Raw genomic sequence first — 25,916 nt, 5'->3', positions numbered from 1 at the left:
TGGAATTTTTAGATATTTCACAGGACAAGTGACACATTTTGACCTCCTGGTGACGCTCAAGGAAAAGTCAGGAGATCACCAAAATCTGAGGGCGTTATCCTGTGGGGAGGCATTAATGTCTCTATTAAGTATTATGGAAACGCACCCAATTGCTGTGGAGATATTTCAGTCAGGACAGACAGACAGAACATCGCCAGAGCGACACCACTAGCATGGTTAACAACACTTCTGTGGCAGCATATGCTTACATCAGCTTTTATATTTATTTCACTTACTGATACACACTACTGTACAGATGAAATGTACAAAATGAACAAGAGAGGAAATGCTGGAATGCTGATGAATGCAGAGGTCAGTGGTGGGCAGGGAGAGGGAGAGGAGAGAGGGAGAGGCACAATTCACACACATGGTTCTAGTTAGTGGATTCCCATTAAGGACAATGTGGTCTGGAAGAAACTTTACATTTCACAGTCTCAGGGCATTTTTAAGACACTTCTGCCCACTACTGAAAGGTCACTTTCAGTCATTTCATACATGGATAATACACACTGTGCAAATGAATAATACAAGAGGGAACAACAATGGAAAATTGGACTGGTGACAAATGGAGGTCGATAGTGGTTTGAATTAAAATGTATTAGGCAGGGAAACAGAATGTCAAAGTCCACAACCACCAGCCTGCTGTAAAAATGGGTTATAAAGTTGTGGTGATGGCTAGAAATCTTTGTCCTGTACTGTATTTGGTGGGGTTTTTTGAGTGTCTCCTGGCTGGCGTATTGGAAATCAACTTCTGTGCAACAACTGTTGATTGAGAATACAACAAACAATTTGGCTTTCTTGACAATTTTAAGCAGACTTCTGTCTTTTTGTGACTGTAGACTGACCCTTTTGTCACAGCAATCCAATAAATGTCATCAGCTGTTAGCTAGCTAACCACGGTTGCTACACAGATACTCATAAAGTTGCTGCAAAACTAAAAATCAAATACCACGTATAAGTTCACTCTTAAATGTTTTACATAAAAGTCAAATCATTTAACTCAAGTGCCTAAATACTTTCTAACTACTGGTTACCAGATACGTAGCTGGTTTAGCTAACACACACGACGAAAAGGGGGCTAACAACCCAATTGCCAGATAAAATGTTGGCATTGACAGTATATGCAAACCATAGATACGTTATATTTGTACGTTATAATGTCGTGGATACGTTGAAACTTTACATTTCAACAACACTGTGGTTAACATGTGTTAGGTTTAGTCTAGGGTGACCATATTTTGATTTCCAAAAAAGAGGACACGACATAGTCTACTTTACATAGTCTAGTTTACTCAAAGATGCCTTATAATTTTAATATATTTAAAATTTATATGTATGGATAGAAAATTCAGTTATATTACAAAATAATATCTCTCAAAGACAGAAATTCAGATAGGCCCCAATAGGGGACACATACACACACTAGAGTGTGGCGATCCGAGCCCGACGGTACCCGACGGGTCGGGCCGGGTTTGGTCAAAAATGTAGCTATAAATTGTATTCGGGCTCGGGTCGGATTCGGTCAGCTTTCAGTGAAAATGTAGTGTAAAAATAAATAAAATCCTATTGTCTGTCCTGTTTATTGCTTGGGCACTGTTATTTACGTGACAACACCTGAACATAACACACACAGACACACGTTGGCTGTTTGTTTCTACCTCTCTCCCCGCTGGAAGTCTCGGACCTCCAGCCGCCCGCCACCGCCTTGATTAAACGCTGAAAATAAAATAAAAGAGGAAGACAGGTTTCTTGTATTTTATCTTATTTTGTTATATTTCTCCCTCTCCCCTCGCTGGAAGCCTTGGACCTCCCGCCGCCCGCTCCCGTCTCAAACTGAGCACCCACGGCGCACGCCCAGCCTGTTAAATAGCCTGTAACCACTGTGTGACACAAACTCAGTGCTTTGGTCATTAAATAATGTCGGGCTCGGTTCAGGTTTGGACAGAAATATGCGGCCTGTGCCGCACTGTAACACACACACACAAACACACGGAAAACCGGACATTATCATCAGTTTATAAAAAAAACCCCGGACGCCCCGGACGCCCCGGACGGGACGTGAAAAGTGGACATGTCCGGGCAAAAGAGGACGTTTGGTCAGCCTAGTTAGTCACAAAAACCACGTGGGTATGGTTAGGAAAAGATCATGTTCGGCTTGAAGTACTCCGTTTGAGGAGCTTGATTCCAGCAGGAAAAGTGGCGACGTCTCGGTAAAAAAGCAATCACTTTTTGGGCTACTATCATGGGAGGTGAGGCAGAGCTGTCTTAGTAAAAAAACAACTACTTTTTGTCCGCAGTCTTGGGGGGAAAAGCAACAATGTCTTTGTAAAATAACAATTTTTCATGCCTAAAAAGTTGCTGGAAAAACAGCAAGGAGTTGCTACAAAACACCCACATATGGTCCCTACAAAGATGCTGGAAACACAGCCATGATTCACTAAATCACAGCTGTTTGGGGTTTTTTTTGGTCTCAAAAAGTGGTCTGTAGTAGTCTGCAGTTTGGCATAGGCCTAGGTGACACATCATCCACCATTCCCTCCACCACCTGGTGACAAAGTCAGCTTATATTACATCACTCTACAAACACTGATATGATAAGTATAAAATGTACAAATGTAATGTATTTGTGGTTTGCAGAAATGTACACTGCCAACATTTTCCTCTGGCAACTGGGCTGGAGCAGAGATTGAGACTCGTATTTGTGTGGGGCTCCATCTGCATGGATAACTCCACATAAGATAGTGAAAGTCTTGGGGGAAGGGAGGGATCCGGTGCCTTTGTGTCTGGGTTTCAAGTTCACTGTTTAAAAAACTCTCCTTTGCTTTTCCATGCCTGAATCCAGAGGATCATTAGATGGAAAAAGAAGCCTAAGCACTTTCACACTCAGATTCACGGAAAGTGAGAAAGCAAGGAGACCGTACCAAGGTATGTGGGAGTAGAGCTGATATGGCTTCTGGCTCTTATCTCATCTCAAACAACAAAATCACCTTAAGATTTGGAGTAAACTAAGACTTTGTTAATGTGAACCAGTCCAAACACAGGCCTTAGTTTGTCTCTGTTTGTAGATCAGGTGTCACAGTTGTTTTCAGTTTTTTGGATTTACAGTATGTGCCTTTGTGTGAGTGGGTCTACGAGGGTGTTAAGCCTACATGTTACTCCACCTTTGTATATGTTCATGTGTGTGTCGCTAACAGCCTGTTAAGTTGATGTTGGCACCAGATGAAAGGGCTCGCATGGTCTCACATACTTGCCCGTGAGGGGAGGTCCGGGGGCTAATCGCTATTTTAATATCAACTCTGTGGAGTTGTGGTCATGATAAACTACAGTCTGACACACAGAAACACACTAAACACAGATGTGGTGAGGCAGATAACATTGGGAACACACTAGAAGTAAATCACATTTGAAAATGCATTAGTTTACATCCGTAACAACGGATGTCTTGAATTTACTCCGTCCCTCCTTCATAAATCTGTTTACCCTAGCTGGGATTTCCCACAATTCACTGTGTCAGTGAGTTTAAGCAACAGACTTAAGAAATAACATAGAGTTAAGGATCTCATAGGAACTAGTATAGCATTGCAATTTCTGCTTACATAAAAAGCCTTCATGTTTTTAATGTATTAAAATGCAACTATCTAAAATAATACGTAGTTATAATTTTAAAGGAATAGTTCAACATTTTGGTAAATAGCTTGGATGAGATGATTGTTACCTCTCATGGGTCTGTACATGAAGTATGAAGCTATTAGCTTAGCTTGGGAAAGTCCCAAACGCCAGATCAGGGGGTTAACAGCAAGTTTAAAAATACACTAAAGCTCACTAATTAATTATATCTATTTTGTCTTATCCATACACAAATACAAAAATCTGTGGTTTTACAGGGAGTTACGTGCATATTTTTTTCATTTTTCAACAGCCAGGAGACGCTGGTGAGAAACAGTTACAGCACATAGGCCTAATTTAACCTAGCTTTATTAGCTAGTTAGCTAGCCAGCTAGAGCCAGGCTAGCTGTTTTCACAGTCAGTGACTGTGTATCATGGATGTATAAAGAGACCTGGATACAGCATTGGGCCCCATTCTTGCCTATGAAAGTTGCTCAGTGGCACATGAAGCCTAAATGGTTCAACTAACACCTATGAAATCACCTGGATGATCGGCGCTGCTTTCACATTGTGCGGCCCATAAAGCAGGCGCACCAGAGACTTCAGCCACCCGAGCTGGTTTAGCACTCTGCTAACTTGTATAGAGATTAAATGATTCAATTGTGTGGCTCTTCGGGGCTTTCCCGATGGTATTGGACCAGTGGATTAAATCCCAATAGTGTAATAAGTCATTTCAAGTGGGTTGTGAAACTCCTGTCTACAGAAATCTGTCTCACAATGTAAGTTAATGGGGAAAAAGTATTTTTAGGCTTCAGATATTGCAATTCCACTGTTTGGCCACTACAAAAATTGTCTTCAAAGCCCGGCTGCCTCCCTGCTGTATAAAGTGAAGCCAAAATATTACGATTGCCCCCTGGTGGCTGGCTGCAGTATAGCTCAAAAACCCCTCATGCTGACAGATGGGACATGAAAAATTGAAGTAACATTACTTGTCAAATTATTTTTTCCCAAAGATGTTTTCTACATTATAGGTAGTTCTTACCATGCTAACGTATGTTCAAGTGTACACTTTTCTGAAAAGTCTGGTTTTAATTAGTTATTTGATGCTATAAAAAGGGGGTGTGGTGACATGATTGACAGCTGTATGTGTCGGTTGGTGTGCCCGCAATTAAAGGTGCCGCTCGCTATTGGGTCAAATGGGTGTATGGGTGGGAAGTAGCTGAGCTACTGGGCAGACTCTAGCTCCAAAAGCACAAGATGGCAACGTCTGTATCCAGGATATTTCTATGCTTGTCTATGCTTCCACTCTTTGTTCTCGCTCCATTCTTGACGTACAGACATGGGAGTGATACCAACTGCCTCATCTAACTCTTTGAAGGAAACGAATGAGCATTCCCTAAAATGTCTAATTGTCTATTTGAAATAAACCATTATGAAATAGCTGCATTGTTCTTATTTGCAGGTGATGATATTGAGTTTCAAATACTGAATGAAACCTGTTCAATGTAAACGCTCAGATTAACCTGTAAATCCCACTCTGACTGTCATTTAGGACAAATCTGGTCTCAGTCAGCATCATAGTTTTCTATTGTGTTCCCAGTTTAAGCTACACAGGATTCAAACATGGTGCAAAAGAAAAAAAATCAACATGAAATACTCCAGTATACCTTTTGCATCTTGGTCTCATTAAAGGGAAGTTATATCAAAGAACATAAAATCATATGTACAATGAAGTCATAATTGTGAGACATTACACATTTTGCCCTTAATACAGCGTATAAATAGACAATACTTTTTACATAAGGCACAGTTATTAGTGGTGTGTGTGCGTTTCTCTCATAGCTGCTGCTCCCCAAACAGTATCTGAGCGTACACAGTGCCGCTACACGAGGCCTTGGTTTCCGGAATAGGCTTCACCAGATCCAGCTCTGCGTAGGTCAGATTCTCCTCCACTATCTTTGGCTGGAGATGGAGGAGAAAGAGGGTAGAGGGAAATCATGATGGTGGAGAGGGGGAGCAGGAGGTGGCAAGGGAGGAAAGTGGTATCAGTGGTTAGAAAATGATCTGCGAGGTTGAGAGATTTTTATGTAGAACTCATCATTAATCTTAAACTTGAGATTTCTGTCAGTATATGAAACCAGAAATCTTTTAAACTGAATTAAAACTGAATGCTAAATGATACTTTATACAAAGAAAACTAGACTCCATAAAGTTTGACGTTTTCTTCTCTCCTTGGTTCCCTCTGCTTTACAGCGTTGGTTTGGTCAATGTGTGCAGGTTGTGTGCAGACGTCACCTTACAGGATTCTTGGTTTGAGGTTGCCAAAATTCAATTATCTCTTGCCGCATTTGGTGCCACAGAGTCACTTCATTCCAGTGACAGTTTAAACCAAATTAAACTTGGGTTATGTGGCACGTTTTATGACATTTTCTGGTACTTTTGATTACAGGCATTCCTGTCTCATGCTGGGTGCTCTCCATTATATTTGGCACATAACAACAATAGCATGTCATTATGAATGCTTTGCTTGGTACGGTAGGTTTTAGGCAAAATGCAAGTGTTTTGTACCAAAGTGATATATGCCACATATATACATGTAGGTAAAACAAGGGTAAAAACAGGAGAAAACAATAACTGGGTAGATTCCTGATTATTTGGCAGCAATGATTAAGGTAAACAATGTATTAAAGAGCATGCATAGAACTCACCAACACTACTTTCCTTGGTTGTGGTTTTAAAAGTTTGGGTTTCCGTGTTTTGTCTCCAATGGGAGCTGCAAGGACAAAACAAAAGTCAATGGTTTTACAGTAATGTGTTTAGCAAATATAATTAATGTATATATTTATGTGTCCAACAAGAACCAGACCTCTTCTTCATAACCACAAACTTGACATGCACAGAGTGTTTAGACAGACACTAATACCAGTATAATAGGAAATGTTTCAAGGCCTTTAGTGATTCTTATATTTAAAATTCAATCCTGCTTCTAAAGTAACTGGTCTTTTGAGTGGAGCCTTGAATAATGCACAAGAATGATTCACCTCTTTGGCTTGAAGCTGCATTGGTCTGTATTTTCATATTAACAATGGATCAAATAGCTATGTGAGAGGGGTCACCTCCAGTGATAAACACACAAATAATGGTGCATTCCATTTGCTCTGTCCACTCCCAGTCAGATATTTCTACTGGAAGTGGGAGGAACCTCACCAACCCAATCTCAAAATCCAAGATGGCTGCTTCAAACATCAACAGTAGCCAAAGCTGTAGTAATATTTGTTTATTAGCACTTCTGTCTTCTTTGTGTCTCACATAAACAGTCATACCCACAGTCCTGTCCAACTTCTATCTGTGGACATGCTGTTATTTTATTTTATGTTGCAACATACAGCATAACGTATTATCAGCTGGTATTGCTAACAATGGCTCACCTAGCTAGATCTAGTTCTGCTAACCACACCCTGATAACCACACCAACTTGTTACTGGCTACTGGAACGCGATCAACTTGGATTTGATGTCATTCCCAGCTCCGACCTCTCACTCCGAGGTAAATGGAATTCAGCATAATTATCACCCAACATCGTTTTAGTGTCATGTTTTAGTTTAATTTCTTACAATTTTAAGGAAAAGTTTGTCATTTTCAGAAATACACACATATTCTCTTTCTTCCTGAAAGTTACATTCAAAAATTAACACCCCTTTTGTGAATACAGTAAGCGAAAGCCACCAGCCATTAGCTTAGCTTAGCTTAGCTTAGCATGATTACTGGAAACAGGGAAGAACAGCTAGCTTGGTGGTATGTGGCGGACAATTTATTCAGTTCCTGGATGTCCGCTGGTTGCCTGGCAACAGTCCAAACGGTTTGACATTTAACCATTTTTGTACTGATTAAACCCACATTCGTTAGCTTTGGATGCCAATAAATTTTAATGTTGCTTGGTGTAGACTGGATGTGTAAGCAGGAAATGTTTGTTAACACATTCACCATAATGATCATCGCCTACTGCTGGCCAGTCAGGGAGAAGATCGAAAACATCTCTTCCACTGAGAAAAGACTTAAGTGCCATTCTTTCAGGGCATTTTGCCTTTAATGGACAGGACACCCAAGTGTGAGGGGGGTGGAGGGAGGTGGGATGACATGCAGCAGGGGGCCACAGGGTGGATTTGAACCCGGGCTGCTGCGGCAACAGCCTTGTGCATGGGACGCCTGCTCTATCCACTAAGCCACTGACGCCCCCTTTGCTCTTCTTTCAATAAAGAAACACTCTCTAGTTCTGATATAACTGATGTTATCAAGCGTCCGCGCTAACTTCTTCAGGAGCTGCCATTGTTGTTCTAACAGTTGCCTTTTCGTGTTGTCACACACACCTAAACCACGCCTGTAGCTACCAGTAGCTCCTCATTGGATGCTGATTGGTCGAAACCACTGGTGGTTTGCACACAAATGCGAGCCACCAGTAATGCAAACCTGTCAAGATGGTTGTGATATTGCAAGATACTGGCAGCTGCTTTCCCCTGAGTGGCCAAAAAACCCAACAACTAATACCGCTTCAAACAGCTGCAGTATCAGTATCAGTTGCACCAAACAGCAACATTCAACAGGGTCAGCCCTAAGATATTTTAAACTTTCCAAACAGCAGTATTTCCCTTTCAAAACATCAGCAGTGAGTTGGGAGGAAATTTAAGGATTTGGGAGCTCTACCACATCATGATGATCATTGGGACGGTGCTGAACTCAAAATAACTTTCAAAACATTTTTTGCTTTCAGTGAAAAAAGATACATGGCATTCCACGTTACAACATAACTCTGAAGTTTACATGTGAAAGTGGTTGATGTTGACCTCAAATGCGGGCATGTTCATGTTGGGAAAGCCAAGCAGAACAAAATAAACCAAGAGTAAGAGTAAGTAGATGTGCAATAAATGAGCTACCTATGACAAAACTGTAGGTTTGAATGCACCCAGGGACTCTTATTTACCTTTTGCCGGTATCTCTGGTGGTATCTCCTCTTGGTAGTCTCTGCTCCTTTTCTTCCTGTACCTCCTCTCCTTCTTAGGCAGAGCAGGAGACACACTGACCACACTGGTGACTGTTTCTCCTGAGCTGGATTGAGATCAGATTACCAGAGGTTCAGTGCAGTTGAGAACATCTGAATGTTTGTTAGCTTTTGTGGCTATTGTTGGAGGCTGTGTCGTCCTAAAATCTTACCTGTTCTGTGGGCTTTTGACCAAGTGGTAATTATCTGCAGAGATATGATACACTTAGAAACATAATAACAGATGTGGAGACAATAGGTATTATACTTTAGGAGAGGAGTTGTAGAGAGAAAACATGGAGAAAATAATAGAAACAGGATATGATGTTGCTGCTAACCTTTTAACCTCTGCTTCCTCTGTATGTACTGACAGGTTACTGTCACTGTGAACATGCACATACACAGCAAACCCACTGAGCAGATCAGCACTGCACACAGGTACACATCTGAAACACAGAAATATGTACACACACATCAGCCTCAGGCTTATTCTTCACTGTACACAAAAATCTTAAGGAAAAAAAGAAGTACATGTTTTGCAGAGCTATTTAAGGCACTGCACTATATCCTTTGGGTTGGGCTATTTTTGCCTGCCAAGGACGATACAGTGCCAGTTCACCACAAACACACACACACACACACACACACTCAAACACACTAAAAATATGACGATTTACCTTCAAACAAGCTCCACAGGCTTTCTTTGGCCTTGGTGGCCGGTAGGACGTGCACTACACGGAGAAAGAAAGAGAAGAGAGCATGTAAAGTCCGTAGTCATCACTGTGGCCTCCCTGCCGCCTGATTACACGCTGGCTGGAGTTTAAATACAGCTAATTGTAGGAAGACAACGAGCTGAGGTCGGCCTCCTCCCTCCCTGATCCCGTTTCTGAATCACTGTCCAGAGGGATCAGCCTTAACCTTTGCTGGATGAATTAATGCAAACATTTGGTTAAGAGTTATGCATCATAGTAAACATTTACCTCACATCCACCCATGCTCCGACCGATAACCTCTCTCTCAGCATTATAATAAACTGTTGTGGTAAAACAAAGTAACCTGTGCCGATTAAGTGGCTGGATGTACCACCTTAGACTTTTTTTTTCTTTTTGGGACATCAACAACATGGATAACAAAATGCTGCAAGGAACATTCAGATCCCTGTCCATTTGTTTCACAGGCACAAGCAGTAGAACATTTCAAGTTTGAAACGGCAGGAAGTCAAATTTACTGGTTCTGCCTGAGACAATAGAGAACAACAAGACACATATAATCAACTTTTTCATTTCATTTCATTTCATTTCATTTATTCCTTTTGACCCCTCCCCGGGGTATAAGGGGCAGACAACAAAAAATAACATTAACAAATCAGAACAGGCGGCAGCCAATGCACAGCAAAATAAATAAAACAGAATTTGTGTACATACATACAAGTCAGAGCAAATCAAGAGAAACTATTCAAGATTTTCTTTAAAAGTTTCAACAAATTTGACAAGACCTTTACTTTTCGAGATGACATTAACTTTTGAAACTTATAAATATTTGGATTTGCTCTATAGAACTGTCCGACCAACTCTCTTCTCTCTTCACCTCAAAAGTGAAGCCGTGCCCATAACAGTTATGTTGCTACACCTTTTTGCTTTTATTTTATAGTCAGTATTGAGGGAGAACAGAAAACAATGTGAGAGAGGTATGGCACGAGGTAAAGGTCCTCTACCAGGAATCAAACCATGTACGTTGCATGTGAGAAGTAGTCCGAACAACTGGGCTACCAGGGGGCAAATTTGCATTTCCTAGGATAGCGAATCCATGACCTGCCCTACTCTGCCTCTGACTGGCTTACCCTGACATTCTTACCCTAATCAATCTTACACCTCTTGCCAAAACCTAACCAATCCAACCAATGAAGGAAATGAGTACTAGCCAACAACTACTAGCCATTAAGAGGGAGAACAGGATGGGTCAAGCCTTTGCTATCCTATGAAATGCAAATTGAACCCAGTCTTACTAGGAAGTCGTTGAAATCCAACGCTTGGGCAGTGACTTGCGGCGTCAGAAACCAACGGAAAAGGCGTCCTTTAACGTCAGCATGATACGCGGACAGTTGCTGTTATTGTTTATTGGCACCCAGCGGTGTCAGAGGGGAACTTGGCGGGACAAGGACGAAAGTTAAGGCGGCGAAAGTTTGAATGGGTGCTGGCAGGAGGGGTGGTGGATGGGTCCAACAAACACAGACTTTGACCTGAGATAGTGGTGTTTGCGTCCCCTAAGATTCTTAAGCCAAAACCTTTTTTCCTAAACCCAACCATGTGTGTTTGTTGTTGAAGGAAAAAAAACATAAATTTACATTGTTGTACTGACGTAGTGTGATTATGAAAGAGACTGTATAGAAACGGCAAATTTCCTGTGATGATGGAAGTGTATCTTGAAAGAAGAGAACTTGACACAGTGTCCCAGAACGTCAACAACCTACACACCCAGGGTACCTTGCACATCACATGTGGACGTGGAAAGTCCATGACCAAAACGCCAATATGTGACGAGGTCGGAGTGAGAATGTGTTGGCAAATTCGGGGACACCCCATAACAATGGGTCCTTGACTCGAGACAAAGGAAGACTAACACTGACTTTTTATTTTAAGTTAGCTGCCACTGATGTGGCCAGTTTAATTGACTGTTGCTGGCAGATTTTTGTGACATGTAGCTAACTATTTAGTTATTGCTAACTCTACGAACACCTCTGGTTGACTTTTTAATGTCCTAGGTGGCAAAAAAGAGGTTAAAATGCTGCAAAAGATCTTAAATATACATTTGATGGCTACACACAGAATATGATATTTGATAACTCAGTTGTGGTGCAGAGCAGACTAAAGTTTACAGCAGTAAAGTTAGCATGCTCAGTTAATGATCCCTATAAGTCATCGACATAAAGGAGCAGAATTGTTTTTGTATTTAAGTAAATTAGCACTATAATTACAGTGTCATAAGAAAAAATATTAAACTGCTTGACAGTCCGACCATACTTAATTACAGTTGCTAAGCACTGACTGGATGATCAGTGTTTGAGGGAGGGATTCAGCAAACAGTCTGTTCATACAAACTTAAAAGTGCACACCAAAATAAGAACGAAGAGATACTCATTAAAATGATTCTGAATTAGTCTTTTTAGCATCACCATATCTGATATAGGTATGACTTACTGGACATCCCAGCATAGAGAAGATAACTGCTACACCCCCAAAATCAAATATGAGCACCAATGGGGAATCAATGGCATGTGAATGCAGCTCTAATCTGTGTAATGAGAATCCCAGCTATGTGCTGCTCGGGTCCCAAATATCTGAGAAAATATGTTTCCCATACTCAACCTGAAATCTCACCCCACACACTCACTCATTTCTCCACCCTATCTGACCACAGTAGTCTTAACACCGCTGTACTCTTGCTGAGCTGGTGGTAGGAAGCTCGTGAAGTGACACCCACCAGGGTATCTTGAAATACCCCAAACCACCAGCAGCTGACGACAGGCAGGCTCGCCACGCCGGCTGGAGACTTTCCCACAGGCAGACTGGCTGTGCTGCGTGCTGACTGACTGACTGACTGACTGTCTACAAGCAGGCTTCAGAGGATTAAAAAACTATCTCTACAGCAGACACTATGACATGGATCCTCCCTGCATGTATTTTCACATTTTTTTTTAAAAATCTGTTCCTTTTGGAATTGAATTTCTGCAGCAGTATTAAAGTAAATGTGCACTAAATCAACATAATTTCCTTCATCCGTTGCTGAATAGAAGGAGGAAGGGGTATTTTCTGTTGGTTCAGGGGAAATAGACACATAAAACAGTGGATGCACACCAAAAGATTATTGAACACTTAGGACGACCTCCCAGTCGAATCTCTTTCAGCAGGGATTAAATTAGATTCACAGCCAGTGGCACAAAGCTGTGTGGAACAACCTAAGCATGAATTAAAAAATGTCAAAGATCACATTAAGCAGTAGGATATTTACTATAACTTAAAAACTAAATTTCACCACCAGCAATAACCCTTCTACCAAACAGCCGACTGCAAACAGTTTCTTTCACCAGTTCCCAGAGCACTGTGATAAGCCCAGTATACACTGTGTGATTTTGGGCTGTCCCAGATGAAAGATAACCAACTTGAAAGAAACGTGGTGATATCTTTGGTTATGGCTTTAAAACGGTAGTCCCACGCCGCACAGTGAGAGAGGTTCAAGTATGGCCATTGTCACGGTCTTGTGATCAAAGTTAGGACCTACGTCTACTAACCTACCAACAGAAATGCAGCATGAAACGACACACAGGCGCTATATCCAAACAAGCAGATGGATAGCAGCTCGCCATGGAGGCAAAACGCGCTAAAGGAAATGTGTGGGATTCCAGCAAACAGGAAAACCTTGTGGAGTTGTGGCAGCAGAAGCCTTGTATGATGTGTCCTCCAGCTCTTACAATGATCACATAAAGAAAGAGGTGAGCAACTTAGCAACTAGCAAACACACACAGACACAGTTGGAGAAGTAATAACCCGTGGAGCATCCTCAGTATGGGAAGCTGTCGCATTGTACGTAACAGCCTGCAATTCAGTAGGTGCTGTCATCGTACAGTCAGCATACATCAAACTAGATGGCGTACCCAAGTTTAATAGATCCATGTCGCACATATAGCTTGCACTAAACTCATAAGATTGCTAAAAGCTAAATGCCAGTTTAGGAAAGTAAACATACTAAGCAGCCGTATTAGCATTTTGCCCAAAAGGTGAATTTTCCGTAGAGTTCCTATAAGATCACTCTCTGCTGTTAACTGGAACTCAGTTATCATTTTTTAAAAATCCAGGTGCTTGACATTTTCACCTTGAAATATTTTCCTTAACCCTTTTCTCTACACTGTTGGTTGACAGGCTTTTATGGACCCAACAGTCCTCAGGCTGTTCTCTGTTGTGAAGATACCTTTGGATTCTGTCCCCATCTGTGAAACCACTAACCCTACACTGACCATATGTGACCTACATTCTGCTGTTTGAAAACACCGGCCTTAATCACATTTAAAGGCAAGGTAGACAAAAAAAAAGTGGAAGATTTGGTTGGAGATTATTAGGGGTTTTTTTGCCAAATATTGACCTTGTACATATGAGATGGTTTGCAGCTTAAATGGGTTAGGACCGCACTAAATCAAAGCCTGTGCTTAATCTTAGATGAAATCAAATGTGTGGTGAAACACAGGATATCAGATTCACTCATCTAGTGAACTTGATGCTTGGGACTTTCAAAAACTGCCACCAATCAAAAACAGAGAGCAAAATGACACGAACAGAGCTGATAATATGATAAAAGACGTAGCTTGGTTTGCTTTCCAAGGAGGAATTGATAGCAAATATACTGTTAGTCAGCAACGGAGAAAGAAATAATTGGTGGCATGTCATTATTACGACGGCTAATAATTTCAAAGCTCCATTAGCCTAGAAAATGTCCGACTAGAAACCTCTCTGTCCAACAGCTGGTTATTCCGAACACAAACAGAAGCGTGTGGCTAATTAGCCTTCTTATAATGGTGAAGGCATGACCCTGCTCTGCCTCTGATTTACCTACCCTGATATTCTCAACTTAAACCTAATCAATCTCACTACTTATGCCTAAACTTACCCAACCCAACCAAAGTTCCTTTCACACATGCATTTCAAACCTCAGATTATCTAGACATTAACAGTTAAAGTTAAAGTTCCACTGATTGTCACACACCTGAGTGTGTGAAATTTGTTCTCTGCATTTGACCCATCCCCTGAGGGAGCGGTGAACAGCAACCGCAACAGCAGAAGCTATTTATTGTGCATTAGCTAAGTTTTCTTAACATAAACCAAATATTTTGTTCAGAATATCACAGGCAAAAATCAGTTCAAGCTTTAAAGTTTCTAGTGTTAGCTTGCAGCAGATGTTTGCAACAATGACCTTGTGATGTTACAATAACTTGTCAGCGGTCTACATTTGACTTTTATGTAATATGCAAAGCTTGTGTTAAAGGCATATTTTAGATGATAACACTATTTCTGTAATGTTCCCTTTTCCCTATTACCATCATTGCTCATGAAAATCTTAAATCCACAGTGTGTGTTGTAGATAATAGTATCTATAGTACAACTACAGCAAATACAAACACTGTCTCGCTGCACAGTTTGTGGCTGAAATATAATTATACACAGACTTTCTCCTACTTGTTTGAAATGGCAGCTGATTTAATTGAAAGGCCCGCCCTTCCTTCACAGTCAATTATTCACAGCATAAATCTCGATAACATCTATGACGTTTATGTGGTGTTTTTGCCTCTGGTTGTGTGTAGCTCTGTCAGTGTGGCAGCTGTACATGTTGGAATAATCAGAAACGGGATAAATCTGTTGTACTGTATGTCATTAAACTGGCTTTATCCTCATCTAGAAAATGGCTTCTTTTTAAAGCAACTCTTGAAAAGCTGAAGACTGCATCGGACTACAGTGGAAACATTCACACACACACACACACTACTTTTTGTTCATTGGAGCCACTGGGTTGCATTCATTTGCTGACTGTGTTTCAGATTTGTGGCTCTTTTTTGTGCCCCAACAAACCCAACACTGTAAACATCAATACACAGACACAGACTGGAGTGAATAATGATCTCTGTGTCTTCACCATCTACTGAGTCAGTCACTGCTCTAATTTACTGTATTATAAATAACTGGAGATGAATGGAACTACACAGCGATGTTGTACGTCTTAACAAAGCTTTGAATAATTCACCCTTTTACTTCCTGTTGTCTATTTGCACCTTTTCCTCAGAGAATCTTTCAGTACATTTGTTCACTGTGTCTCCATTATGGTGACAAATACAGGCCTATTTTTCTTGGCCTCTAAAAGAAAACTCAATGGAGATGTTTGTGACCATAGAGCTGCGATATTTCTGACTTTTTTTTCGTGATTTTGCCAATACAATACCCAGAGTTCCCTGTTCTTGCTATACTTAAACCCCAGCCACGTCCGTGTGCCGTGTGTCCTCTTAGAAGCTCCCTTGTTAACTTGCAGTCGCCCACATGGTATAGAAATACCTAGGAGTTTGGTTTGTTTATGCCAAGAGGAGGCTGTGTCCACACTGTGCTTTTCTACCAAACCCTATGACCTCTCTGGATTTGTTTTTTTTATAGCAGTAGTAAGTAGGGTAATGGGAGTTTTGTGTGATTGTGGAAACACCTGGTCACCTAATGTTATCCGACCACAGGAATTCCATCAGTTTGACATCACAAAGACACATACAAAGTCTCAGTCATCTGCTGTATCTCATGTGCAGTGAGGAGTGGGAGCAGCAGTCTCAGAGGGGTTTTTAACCCCTCAGATGTGAAGCTGATGTTTATCATAGCTGTCAACCGTTGGTGTGGATACTGGGAAGAAATACCACTGCCTGCTGGGCCACTGGGCAAAAATAGTGCAGTTTTCCAGTGTTGTTGGAGCTTTGGCCCTCCCATGACAATTACTCAGATGCTGGATAGTGTTTTTCAAAGTGTTCGGTCATCAGTCATCATTCAAATGGTGACAAAATTGAATATTTTCCTTTTGAGTTCATTTTGTTTCCCCTGAACGTTATAGATTCAAATGGGCAACCTTTTAACAGCCTATATAAAGAAATAGGGATACAAACTTTAAAAGATGTGAGCATTTACCAGGCAGGAAGGGTCTAATAATTGATGCTATTAAGTTGCATTATGGGAAATGTAGGATGCAGCAGTTTTGGAGCTAAACTCATGCAACAAAATTAAAGTCAGAATGTCTAAGGCTGCGAAACTTCGATTTTGACCATTACTTTTATAAATCAGTCTCTCACAAGTCCCTCAACATTTAAGCTTATTTTTACCTGGATTTTACAACCATAATTAACCAAAAATGTATCATGTTTCCTGCTCCAAGAGAACACCATTCACCAAATTTAAATTATATTTCTTACCATTAGAAATAAACTTTTTCGGTATAGAGTCACACATGATTAGTTTTTATTACTTTTACTACATAGGTTGGATTAAATGTGGAATCAGATTTTCAGATCCAGATTCTAATGAGTGAAATGGGAGTTTGGATTAAGAAATTCAGACCCAGCTTTCATCAATCTCAAGTATATATCAAATACAGATATATAAATATTTCAAAAAGACTTGATACTTTTTGCAAAATACAGTGCCAGTTTCTCCATGACACTTATAACACATGCACATTTGACAGCTAGTGCTACTAACCCCACAAAACCTCTCATCAGTGCATTACCAGTCGTCATTAAGGTTGCTCCTATACTGTTACCAGTGTCGGAAATGCCTCCTATACTGCTTAAAATGCTGGTTTGGGTATTGGCGCGCCAGCAAATTGATGCACTGATCCAATGCCTTGTAATTTAAGAACTAACTTTGGAAATCAATTCTTCTTCGCCATTCTAAAACAGTAAGCCACACAGTAAGTTGCGCTGTGCAGCCCGCAGCCACTTGCAACTACTATTTTAGACCAGCGGCGGAGAAGAGCTATTACCGGTAAAAAGTATTGTAGAGTCTTTCAATAAAAAACGTTACATTTAAGGCTCTAAAGGGGTGAACAGGGAGAACTTTTTAGACGCGTTTTCTGGGCAACAACAATAAATTACCAATTCATCCGGTTTCTTTGTGTGCGGTGACCCATTTAATTTCATCTTTGGTAAGGTAAGGTTCACAGGTAAGAGTCCATTCAACAGTTAAGTGTCCAAGTTTCCACTGATCAATTTTAGTTTTCATGCTACAAACTATTCCTGCTGCCACACTTCACAGTCAAAAAACTGTTTGCTTACCCTGTCACACACCTGCTGCCCATCACCGGCACCTTACCAGTATTACTTGCGTTACCTGTTCTTGTGCGCCACCTCATGTACAAACAACAAAACTGCATGAAGTCACCATTATTCAAAGAGGAATCAAAACAAATACAAAGAATGTCATTGTGGCTCCAACAAGTATAATGTTAGCTGTTAGCAAAATGTCAGCAACTAGGCAATATTTTACACTGGAAAGTCCCACCAGTTTAGGGTTTAACTTAAGTCATGGCTTACAACGCAATGTTATCGGATTGATACCCGATATTGGCCGATATGCAAGGTGAATATCGGAATCAACATCGGGAAGGAAAGAATGGTGTTGAAACACCTCTTGTCATATAAGCTTACATTAATCAAGACAAAATATTAATTTTGATGCATTGATTTAGGATCCCACTGCTATGTAGGTAGGCTATGTGGCTCAATACAATGAAACAGAAATGTCACTGACCAACAATGTTGGGGTTAACGTGTTACAAAAGTAATGCTCCGAAAGTAATGCATTACAGCAATATATTTTAGTAGTATCAAAGTAATATAATGCATTACTAACAGCATTTTGAGTAATGTTATTACATTTACTATGTCATGTATTGAATTACCACCCAAAATTAAGTGTTTATTGTTCTATTTTTTTCATGTATCAATGCCTTGCCACTTCCCCTAGTGCGCCACCCGCAAAAATCCCCAAAAGGTTTTTGTATCTTGTCATGCCATTATAGGCAATGTTACAGAAGGGTGTCAGTGACTGGCACATCTGGGTGATGCCATACTTTATTTTTCCATTTAGCCTTTGATCAAATTTGACGGTTTAAATAGAAAATCAATCTAAATCCATAGATAAGCAATGTAATATACAAATTTCAAGAGGCTGCAAAACGTTTCGAGGTAGTCTCTCAACAGCCTGCTAAAACAGGGCAGTATTTTAGGCTTCCTTTCACTCCGTTTGTGTAATGAAAAAATAAATAATGTCGTTTTATTTTCTACATGTATTGCCATTCATGTCATAATTGCAGTATTCATTCAAAAATGTCGCTGTAGGCTTTTTTATTAATATCTCTGAAACCACAATGGACCGGCGCTTCCTCCGATGAAAATAGCTCTCCACATCCTCAACCACAAAAGGTTGTGAGCCAGACACGAGCCAGCTGCCCACTAGACTGTCACTGCAGACAAACATTTGAACCTCACCTTCCTCAGCACAACTATCTCTTGTTCCAATTCTGCTGAGTCTCTCTGGACTCCGTCTGTTCTACTTTTGGGAGGGAAACTCCGTGTCAGGGCCAATGTCAACAGCTCTTGGTAGGGACTGCGTGTCTGCCCGGGCCCAGACTTGGCCATGGACACCCCGAAAGTCACAGCCTGCAGGAGCGCTTCCATGGAAAATGTGGTGAGCAACGTCTAGTGTTGCTGAACACTGACAGTACCACAGCAATGAGCTTAAATAATATGAATTGTCTTTAGATTGTTGCAATAATGAAATGTTGTGATGCACTTTGTGACACTCTCAAAGAAGCAGTTTCACATAAATGTCTCTCCAACTGCTTTCTGCTGATCTTTGATGCAACACAACACTGACTATTTGCTGCTCTAAATGCTTGGTGTCTCTTTCTCTTGGAAAAAACCCAAAGTGAGACATTTTCAGTCTGTTACAAGTAAATAAAAGAAAATCTGTCATAGCTTTTGCATCACTATTCACACAAAAACAAAACGTCATTAACAGAAGAAGCAAACACAGAAGAGGACATCCCAGAACTACCAACTCCGACTCACTAACAACATAGAAACAAGACAAAGTAACTGACAGTTCACTAAACCACTCACCTGATGCTTTTCACACAATCGGTTCTTTCAAATTGATTCATGTAAATATATCAAACCTTTCAAGTTTTGATCAGTCTGCATAATATGGTGTCAGTTTCTCAGTGATCCTCTGTTATAGTACACACGTTTGACAATGCGATGTTCCAGAAATGTCCCTGACCAACAATCTGTCGTTCTTTGAGTTCTGATCATATTTCATGGCTCACCCTATTTGTTTCCTTTGCTCTGAGCAGCAAAATTCAACACATCCTCTTTGTGGTATCCATGTTATTTCCACATTAAAACTTAAAGCTCATGAACACACTGAAGTTGGAAGATCCACTGTCAGAGGAGCACATGAATGCACCATTGGCCTTCACTGGCAGAGGTCTTGACTCAAGTCTGATTTAATCTCTCCTTTCTTGTTTCTTCAGTGCCATTGTTACATTACCTTAGCAGACGTCCCACTTTGAGAGATCAGCTTATTGTCTCATTCAGAGCTTGCAGCAGCCATGCTGTCTGGACTAGTCCTATTTAATCGCTTCTCGTTGACTCACCATAGAAGGCAGCATGAGCAGCACCCTGCAATAACAGCGAGTGGGAGATAGAAAATGTTGGGGATTCATGAGCGCTCAGACGTTTGACAGGCTAACCAGGTATATATACCGGACACTAAGGGTTGTTCAATAAGATGTTTGTTCCTTTTTCGCCCATCACTGTTATGATTGCCAAATCATATATTAGAAGCTGTAACTAGGCGTGGCAGGTCTATTAGCTAAGATTATGTCTTTTTTTCTTGCCTTTCCAAAACCAAGAGTAAAATAAGATTAAACAGATTGTTTATGTGCTCTTACACAAAATGCAAATGCCAATTTGCTCAGCTAACTAGCCTATGTTACCTAAAGAAGTAACCAATCATTAGAGGGAATGGCAACTGTGGAGTAGCGAAGTGGTGCCGCCATCTTGGAAGGATAAGTGTCTGTAGCTGCCAGTGTATATTTGTCATTGTTTGTTTCATCAGTTCTCTAATGTCAATTGTTCAAGTTTAGGTAAGTGTGAAAAACAAAAGTCGATATACAGAGAAGCACTTAACAGAGGCAAATGAGCCAAATATTACAAATTTGAAGTTATTTGTTGGTATTATTCAGGTTTTAATTGCAATATTTGTACATGTATAAAGTACATTCGTAAAATGAGTCTCAACTGTTTACGGTCGGTTCTGTGCGATGTCACAGAGATGTTGTACGCAAACCAACTAGTCAAGAGTTTGCAAGGCTGGGGTAGAGATGATGCCCAAAAGAAAAGCCCACATTTCTAGTCAGAGGGAGGAACACACCAACTTTTAAACATTACGAAAGACTTGGATATCGACAGGTTTTTGGGTATGCACAAATATCACAACACCGACCAGAAGGTGGTTGAAAGATTGAAAGATGGCGGCTGTGTTTGCATGGTCCAACAAGTCCACCGCTGGTAGAAAATTTGAAGAAAAAAATCCTATTTTGATGCAAAACATCAAATGACAAGCAACTCCAGCAGTTCCACTGTTCTATATGTTGGCATGATAAACAACATGTTATGGCAAGTTATTCAGAGTATGCATGGTTTCATATAAATGGGAATATTAGTGGAAGTTTCATTTTCATTAGACTTGTAAACTGTATCAAAGGATTATTGTCTTTTTCAGAATACGGGCTAAAACTTAAGAAGTTTGGGCAAGTAAACATAGTGACTGATTCAAAAGATAAACTAGCTATTTTCATGCTAACTAAATGCAAACACATATTACTGCATAACTGATATATTACATTCAGAGTTTTCAATGTTATTCACTGACTTGTGTTTTGTGTTAGTTCAGCATTTCTTTTGGAAACACTCTTACCCTTATTCTTCCAAAATAGCCAAGTCGCTACTGATGAAAAAACATTCCCATTCCCTATTTCTGAGGCTATTGTTGAATAACTAGGTCTACAGTAGTTTGAACCCCCACCACACACACACACACACACACACACACACACACACACACAGACACACACACAAACATAGACGACTAGCACACCAGACGTGTAGTATTTCCCCATTTTGTGGAAGTCCCTCCTGGATGCTATCGAAGTTTAAGCTAATGTTAGCAGCTCTTTCAGTCTTTTAGAACAATCTACATGAGACTGTACTCTGTCAAAGCCGCAACTTGTTGCACTTGATACATACATGATGTAGCTCTCAAGTGCATAAATTTGGTAAGCTGGAAACACTAGAGGTCCAGTATGAGATAATGTTTTCATCCCACTCATGAAGCTAACGTCTGTCTTATTTTGCTGGGTGGCTACAGCTCATGAAATCTGCTACCGACTAGTTTTAATGTCAGTCAGCCAATTGATGCATGCTGGCTAGAAATAAGAAGCCTGCTCTTGTGTACCTCTGTCTAAAATGTAGGACCCATTGATTAAAAAATGACTTCATGTGGTAAATCTGCTCCTATTATCATTGCAAACTGCATATTTTTCAAAGACAGTAACCTTGACAGACGTAGAGGAAAAAATCACAAAGCTTATAAAGTGTGTTTTCTGGTTTTCTGAGCTGTATCTGGTACCAGTAGATTTGTCATCCATTCCGTTGTGTGAACGTCTCAAGTGCCAGCGGTGGCACTGAAACCTCACACTCTCTCTGCTCTGTCTCCAAGATCATCTACTCAGTCAAAGCCGCAACTTATTGCGATGGAGGATCCTTTTTATCTCCAGACTTGCTCCTAACCAATGACATTTCCCCTCCCAAATCAAAAGCAGGACAGTGCTTTTGCTCAGTGAACCCACTGCACTGCCTCCTCAGCCAGATGGATTACATCATCCAGTTGTGGTCAGAGAAAATGCTACTACTGGAGATGGAGAACTGCTCCCCCAGGACAAAAGGTTTTCTGCTGCCTTCAGTGTATTGTTACCACAATTTGGGTTTATTCAGGGCTCCTGTTTAGGCCTGCAAGCCCTATGGATATCGTCCTGGTTGCTTTAAACTGATATTTGGAGGCATTTGTCAGAAAGAGCTAGCACAAATTTGTACTCCCCTTGCCTCTCCTGCAGATCAGTCATACTCCAGCAGAGAGAGTTAACAGGGCATCCATGCTCTTTCTCCAGCTATACCCTCAAACAGATTCATGTGTTCACAGGAGCGCCTTAATAGCAGTCACAGTTCTCTGCTGCTGGCCGTGAAGGATCTCTGCAGTCAAACCTGGCGTCTGAGAGAACTTTTTGCGGTCTTACTATTATCAAAACAGCATTTGTCATTGCTTCTGTTGTGGTTGTAGAAATAGCTGTCAAGTCTCCGCCCTGCACCATCTAAAGCAGTGATGTCATTCTGTGAGAAACTGGGCTACAGCTACTGGTTTCTTCTTCCAAGAGTGAAGTAGAGCAGCTCTGTGCCAGAGGTTCCCCACTGTCTTTGGCTCAAGACCCCAATTTTAGTTTGAACTCCACTTATTTTAAACAAAGACATTGCTTTGCTATTGGATACTTGTCAATTCGCAGACAAGAATTCTAATGAGTCACAACCAAGGCCATGCTACTTAAGAGTTCTTGAGCACAATAGATATTTATGTTTATAATTCTGTCTAATGTGCATATTGGGCAACCATAAAAGGATGTCCTAATGTTATTGAAGCCATTTAGTAACACATGCAAGAAAGAACACTCATTTCTGAGTACTGACCAAAACAAAATGACAACAAATCAGGATCCAGCTGTTAATTAATGACTAGCTAACAAGTAGCTCCTGAAGAACTTTGAATAAAGAAATAAATATCAGCTATGATTGATAACCGATGGCTGGAAGAAGTGGCGTAAGGTAGTTACAGGGGGCCCCGGGGCATGCTATTATGAAGTGCTTGCAGTACTCCTAAGTACCCTTAGGGGTACCCATACCCCCATTTGAGAAAGAGAGAGATTGAGTGTTCTATGAATCATTCCTGATTAACTCTGTAGCAGCTGCTTAACAGCATATACCAAAATTAACAAACATCATATTTTGCTGATGGGACAGAAGCCTAAAATGATGCCAGGGGAGCCTTTTGCATCGTAGCTAGACTCAGACGGGTTCAGCAGTAAGAAGGGGTCAGCAGTTTAGGAAAAGATCTTGGATGTGGCAGTTTTGAGTGCCGCAAACGTGGCCAAAAAGGCCGTAACCAATGCTGTTGTTTATTGGTCTCAAACACTGCTCCCCTGGGTCAAAGTCCAGTGTTTGTTGGACCCATCAACCTCCCATCCCACCCAATGTGTGACGCACTGGGAGTGAGACCAGGCTGAATAACACATGCACATTAGGAGTACCCACGTCTGAGCCACTCTATTCCGGCTTAGTCATTTGGCAAAATATGAGTGTTTGGAACATACTGATCATATGTATGGGCAGTGGGAAAATGGGTTTCTGTAAAATATTTAATTTTGTGTCATACATAAAACCTATAATTAACACAAATCCAAGCTGACCATAACCTCCTATGAAGGAGGAAAATACAAACTAAAGTTGCCTCTCCTGCCTATAAGTGTTTCATACTAAAAAGACTTTGGGTGGAGCATCCCTTCAAGAAACTCTATAAGCACCATATTTTAACCTTTACAAATGTGTACCCACTGTTTCTTGCCTGGCTTCAGTGTTGACTGCACTAAGGTGGTCTAATGTGGAAAAGGACGGGGTCAAATTAAACAAGTCCATCCCTCACCTCTGAGCTCAGTGGCGGCGGTGCAGTTTGAAGAGGCCTTCCAGCGGTCCTGGTGCTTTTTAAACTCCTGCACCCGGCACATGTAGAGCCCCCGGTCCCCCTCGGACACATTCAAGATTACCAGGTCAAATATCTTCCCCTGCTTCACCACCGTCAGCTTCATTTTAGGCCACGGGAAACTCTTTGTGTAGTTGCCATAGAAACGGGCCTTCCTCATATTGACGCGAGCGATGAGGAGTTCATCCTCTGGCCGGTCTGTGCCCTCTGGCAGGAAGGTCCATTTCACCACTGGTAAAGCAGCATTGCGGCGCCGCTGGGACACAACACAGGTAAGAGTGATGTTTTGACCCTCCTGGGCCACTGTGAAGGGGGATGGGGTGATGGTGACGTTGATGGCCAAACACAAATCTGTAAAAGATTTAAAGAAGTTATTTGAGAACCATTTGGAGCAGTATGTAGCATCAAGATGTCTGGATTTGTTTGGATGACTGATGGTCTCTGCTATTTATGTCATATTTGATAATATTCAATCTCTTCTAAGCTGAAAAAGATGTCAGAGACGTGGAATCAGGTCGTGTCTTAACAAAACACATATGAAGTCGTGCTCCTCTCTTGTTTTGACTGCATGTTGGTTAAAGCAAGCCTTTGATTTTGACAGAGTTAAAGCATCTCCTTAAACACATTCAGCTGTTTCCTGTCTGTCCATTGTTTTGCCCATGGCACAGATGGTTGGCTACACTGTAAAAAACATCATGTAAAGTTAAGTACTGAAACTATGGTAGCAGCCACATTTAAACCAAAATCATTAGTTTGTTTAAGTAGACAAATTTGCCTAAAAAAAGACTTAGAAATCTTTTCCCTCTGCATTTTGGTCCTCTGCTCAGGTTGAAAAATAACCTGATGATGAGAGTACTGACTACATCTATAACATTCCCACCGTCTGCCAGATGATGGCACAAATTTGTTGTTTGCAAACCAAAAGAACAGCAAAAAAGCTGTTTTCCTATTGTTTATGTTGCGTTCACAGAGCAAACCGGATATGATTTTAGTGGACGAGAGAAGGACGGTAAAATTAGGTGAGCAATGACCGAAAATACCAGCAATGGTAACTTTATTGCTATTTAACGTTAAAATACTTTCTGCTGTCTTCCACGATAGAATTTACAACCGGCTGTTACGTAGCTCCTCTACACAAGGCAAAAACACAGGTGATCTTGACAATTACATGGCATTACAAGAAAAATTCTATTTATTTAAATAATAAACATGAAATAATTATATTTAACAGATTTTATCATGCATGTTTCATTTCACAATCCTGCCATTCTGTCGGACTACTTGTTTTTTCCCGTGATGTCCAGAAGGTGTTTTTCCGTCTGCTGTCTACTGTCTGATTCCATGTGAACACAGCATTGAGGCACGGTCACACATGAGGCAGGCGAATGAGGTAATATTTGTGATTAATGTGGGCAGTGATTGATGTGACCCACACAGCAAGTGACCTTGGTAGCTAATGTTAGCTAGCTTGCTAATAAATACCACGAAATACAATATTATTGGTACATTTTTAATTTTTTTTAATGCCTGTCTCCCAACTTACCGCCAGCCAGGCAGCATCTCTCTTGCGACTTCGTAGCAAGTTCACTAAAGTTGAACTCTATGCAATGCAAAGATGTAAATTTGCTTCGCCATCAGAGACAAATGTTCTATTCGCCCCAGGCTCGCAATGAATGGAAGTGAACAGGAGGCGAATATTCGCCAGTGTTCACTTAGCTTGTGTGACTGTGTCCTTAGTGTTTCATTGTCTGGGCTCAAGTCATTTTGACATGTAAATGGCAAATTTAGATTTATACACC

General features: G+C 40.9%; 1 protein-coding gene across 1 annotated transcript in view; it reads right to left on the bottom strand.

Annotated features, from left to right (window-relative positions):
• Positions 1-242: 242 nt before the first annotated feature.
• The window catches only part of vstm4b (V-set and transmembrane domain containing 4b), a 30,454-nt gene continuing 4,780 nt past the window's right edge, over positions 243-25,916 (bottom strand). The window contains exons 2-8 of the mRNA XM_050060820.1: positions 24,061-24,468; positions 9,358-9,411; positions 9,019-9,126; positions 8,854-8,887; positions 8,624-8,748; positions 6,354-6,418; positions 243-5,607 (exon numbers count right to left, since the gene is read on the bottom strand). Coding sequence (XP_049916777.1) covers positions 5,482-5,607; positions 6,354-6,418; positions 8,624-8,748; positions 8,854-8,887; positions 9,019-9,126; positions 9,358-9,411; positions 24,061-24,468 — 920 coding nt within the window. The 3' untranslated portion in view covers positions 243-5,481. The remainder of the gene's footprint in view (positions 5,608-6,353; positions 6,419-8,623; positions 8,749-8,853; positions 8,888-9,018; positions 9,127-9,357; positions 9,412-24,060; positions 24,469-25,916) is intronic.

Source organism: Epinephelus moara, chromosome 13 (assembly GCF_006386435.1).
Source record: "Epinephelus moara isolate mb chromosome 13, YSFRI_EMoa_1.0, whole genome shotgun sequence".
Lineage (NCBI taxonomy): Eukaryota > Metazoa > Chordata > Actinopteri > Perciformes > Serranidae > Epinephelus > Epinephelus moara.
This window is presented reverse-complemented; position numbering and strand designations above follow the sequence as displayed.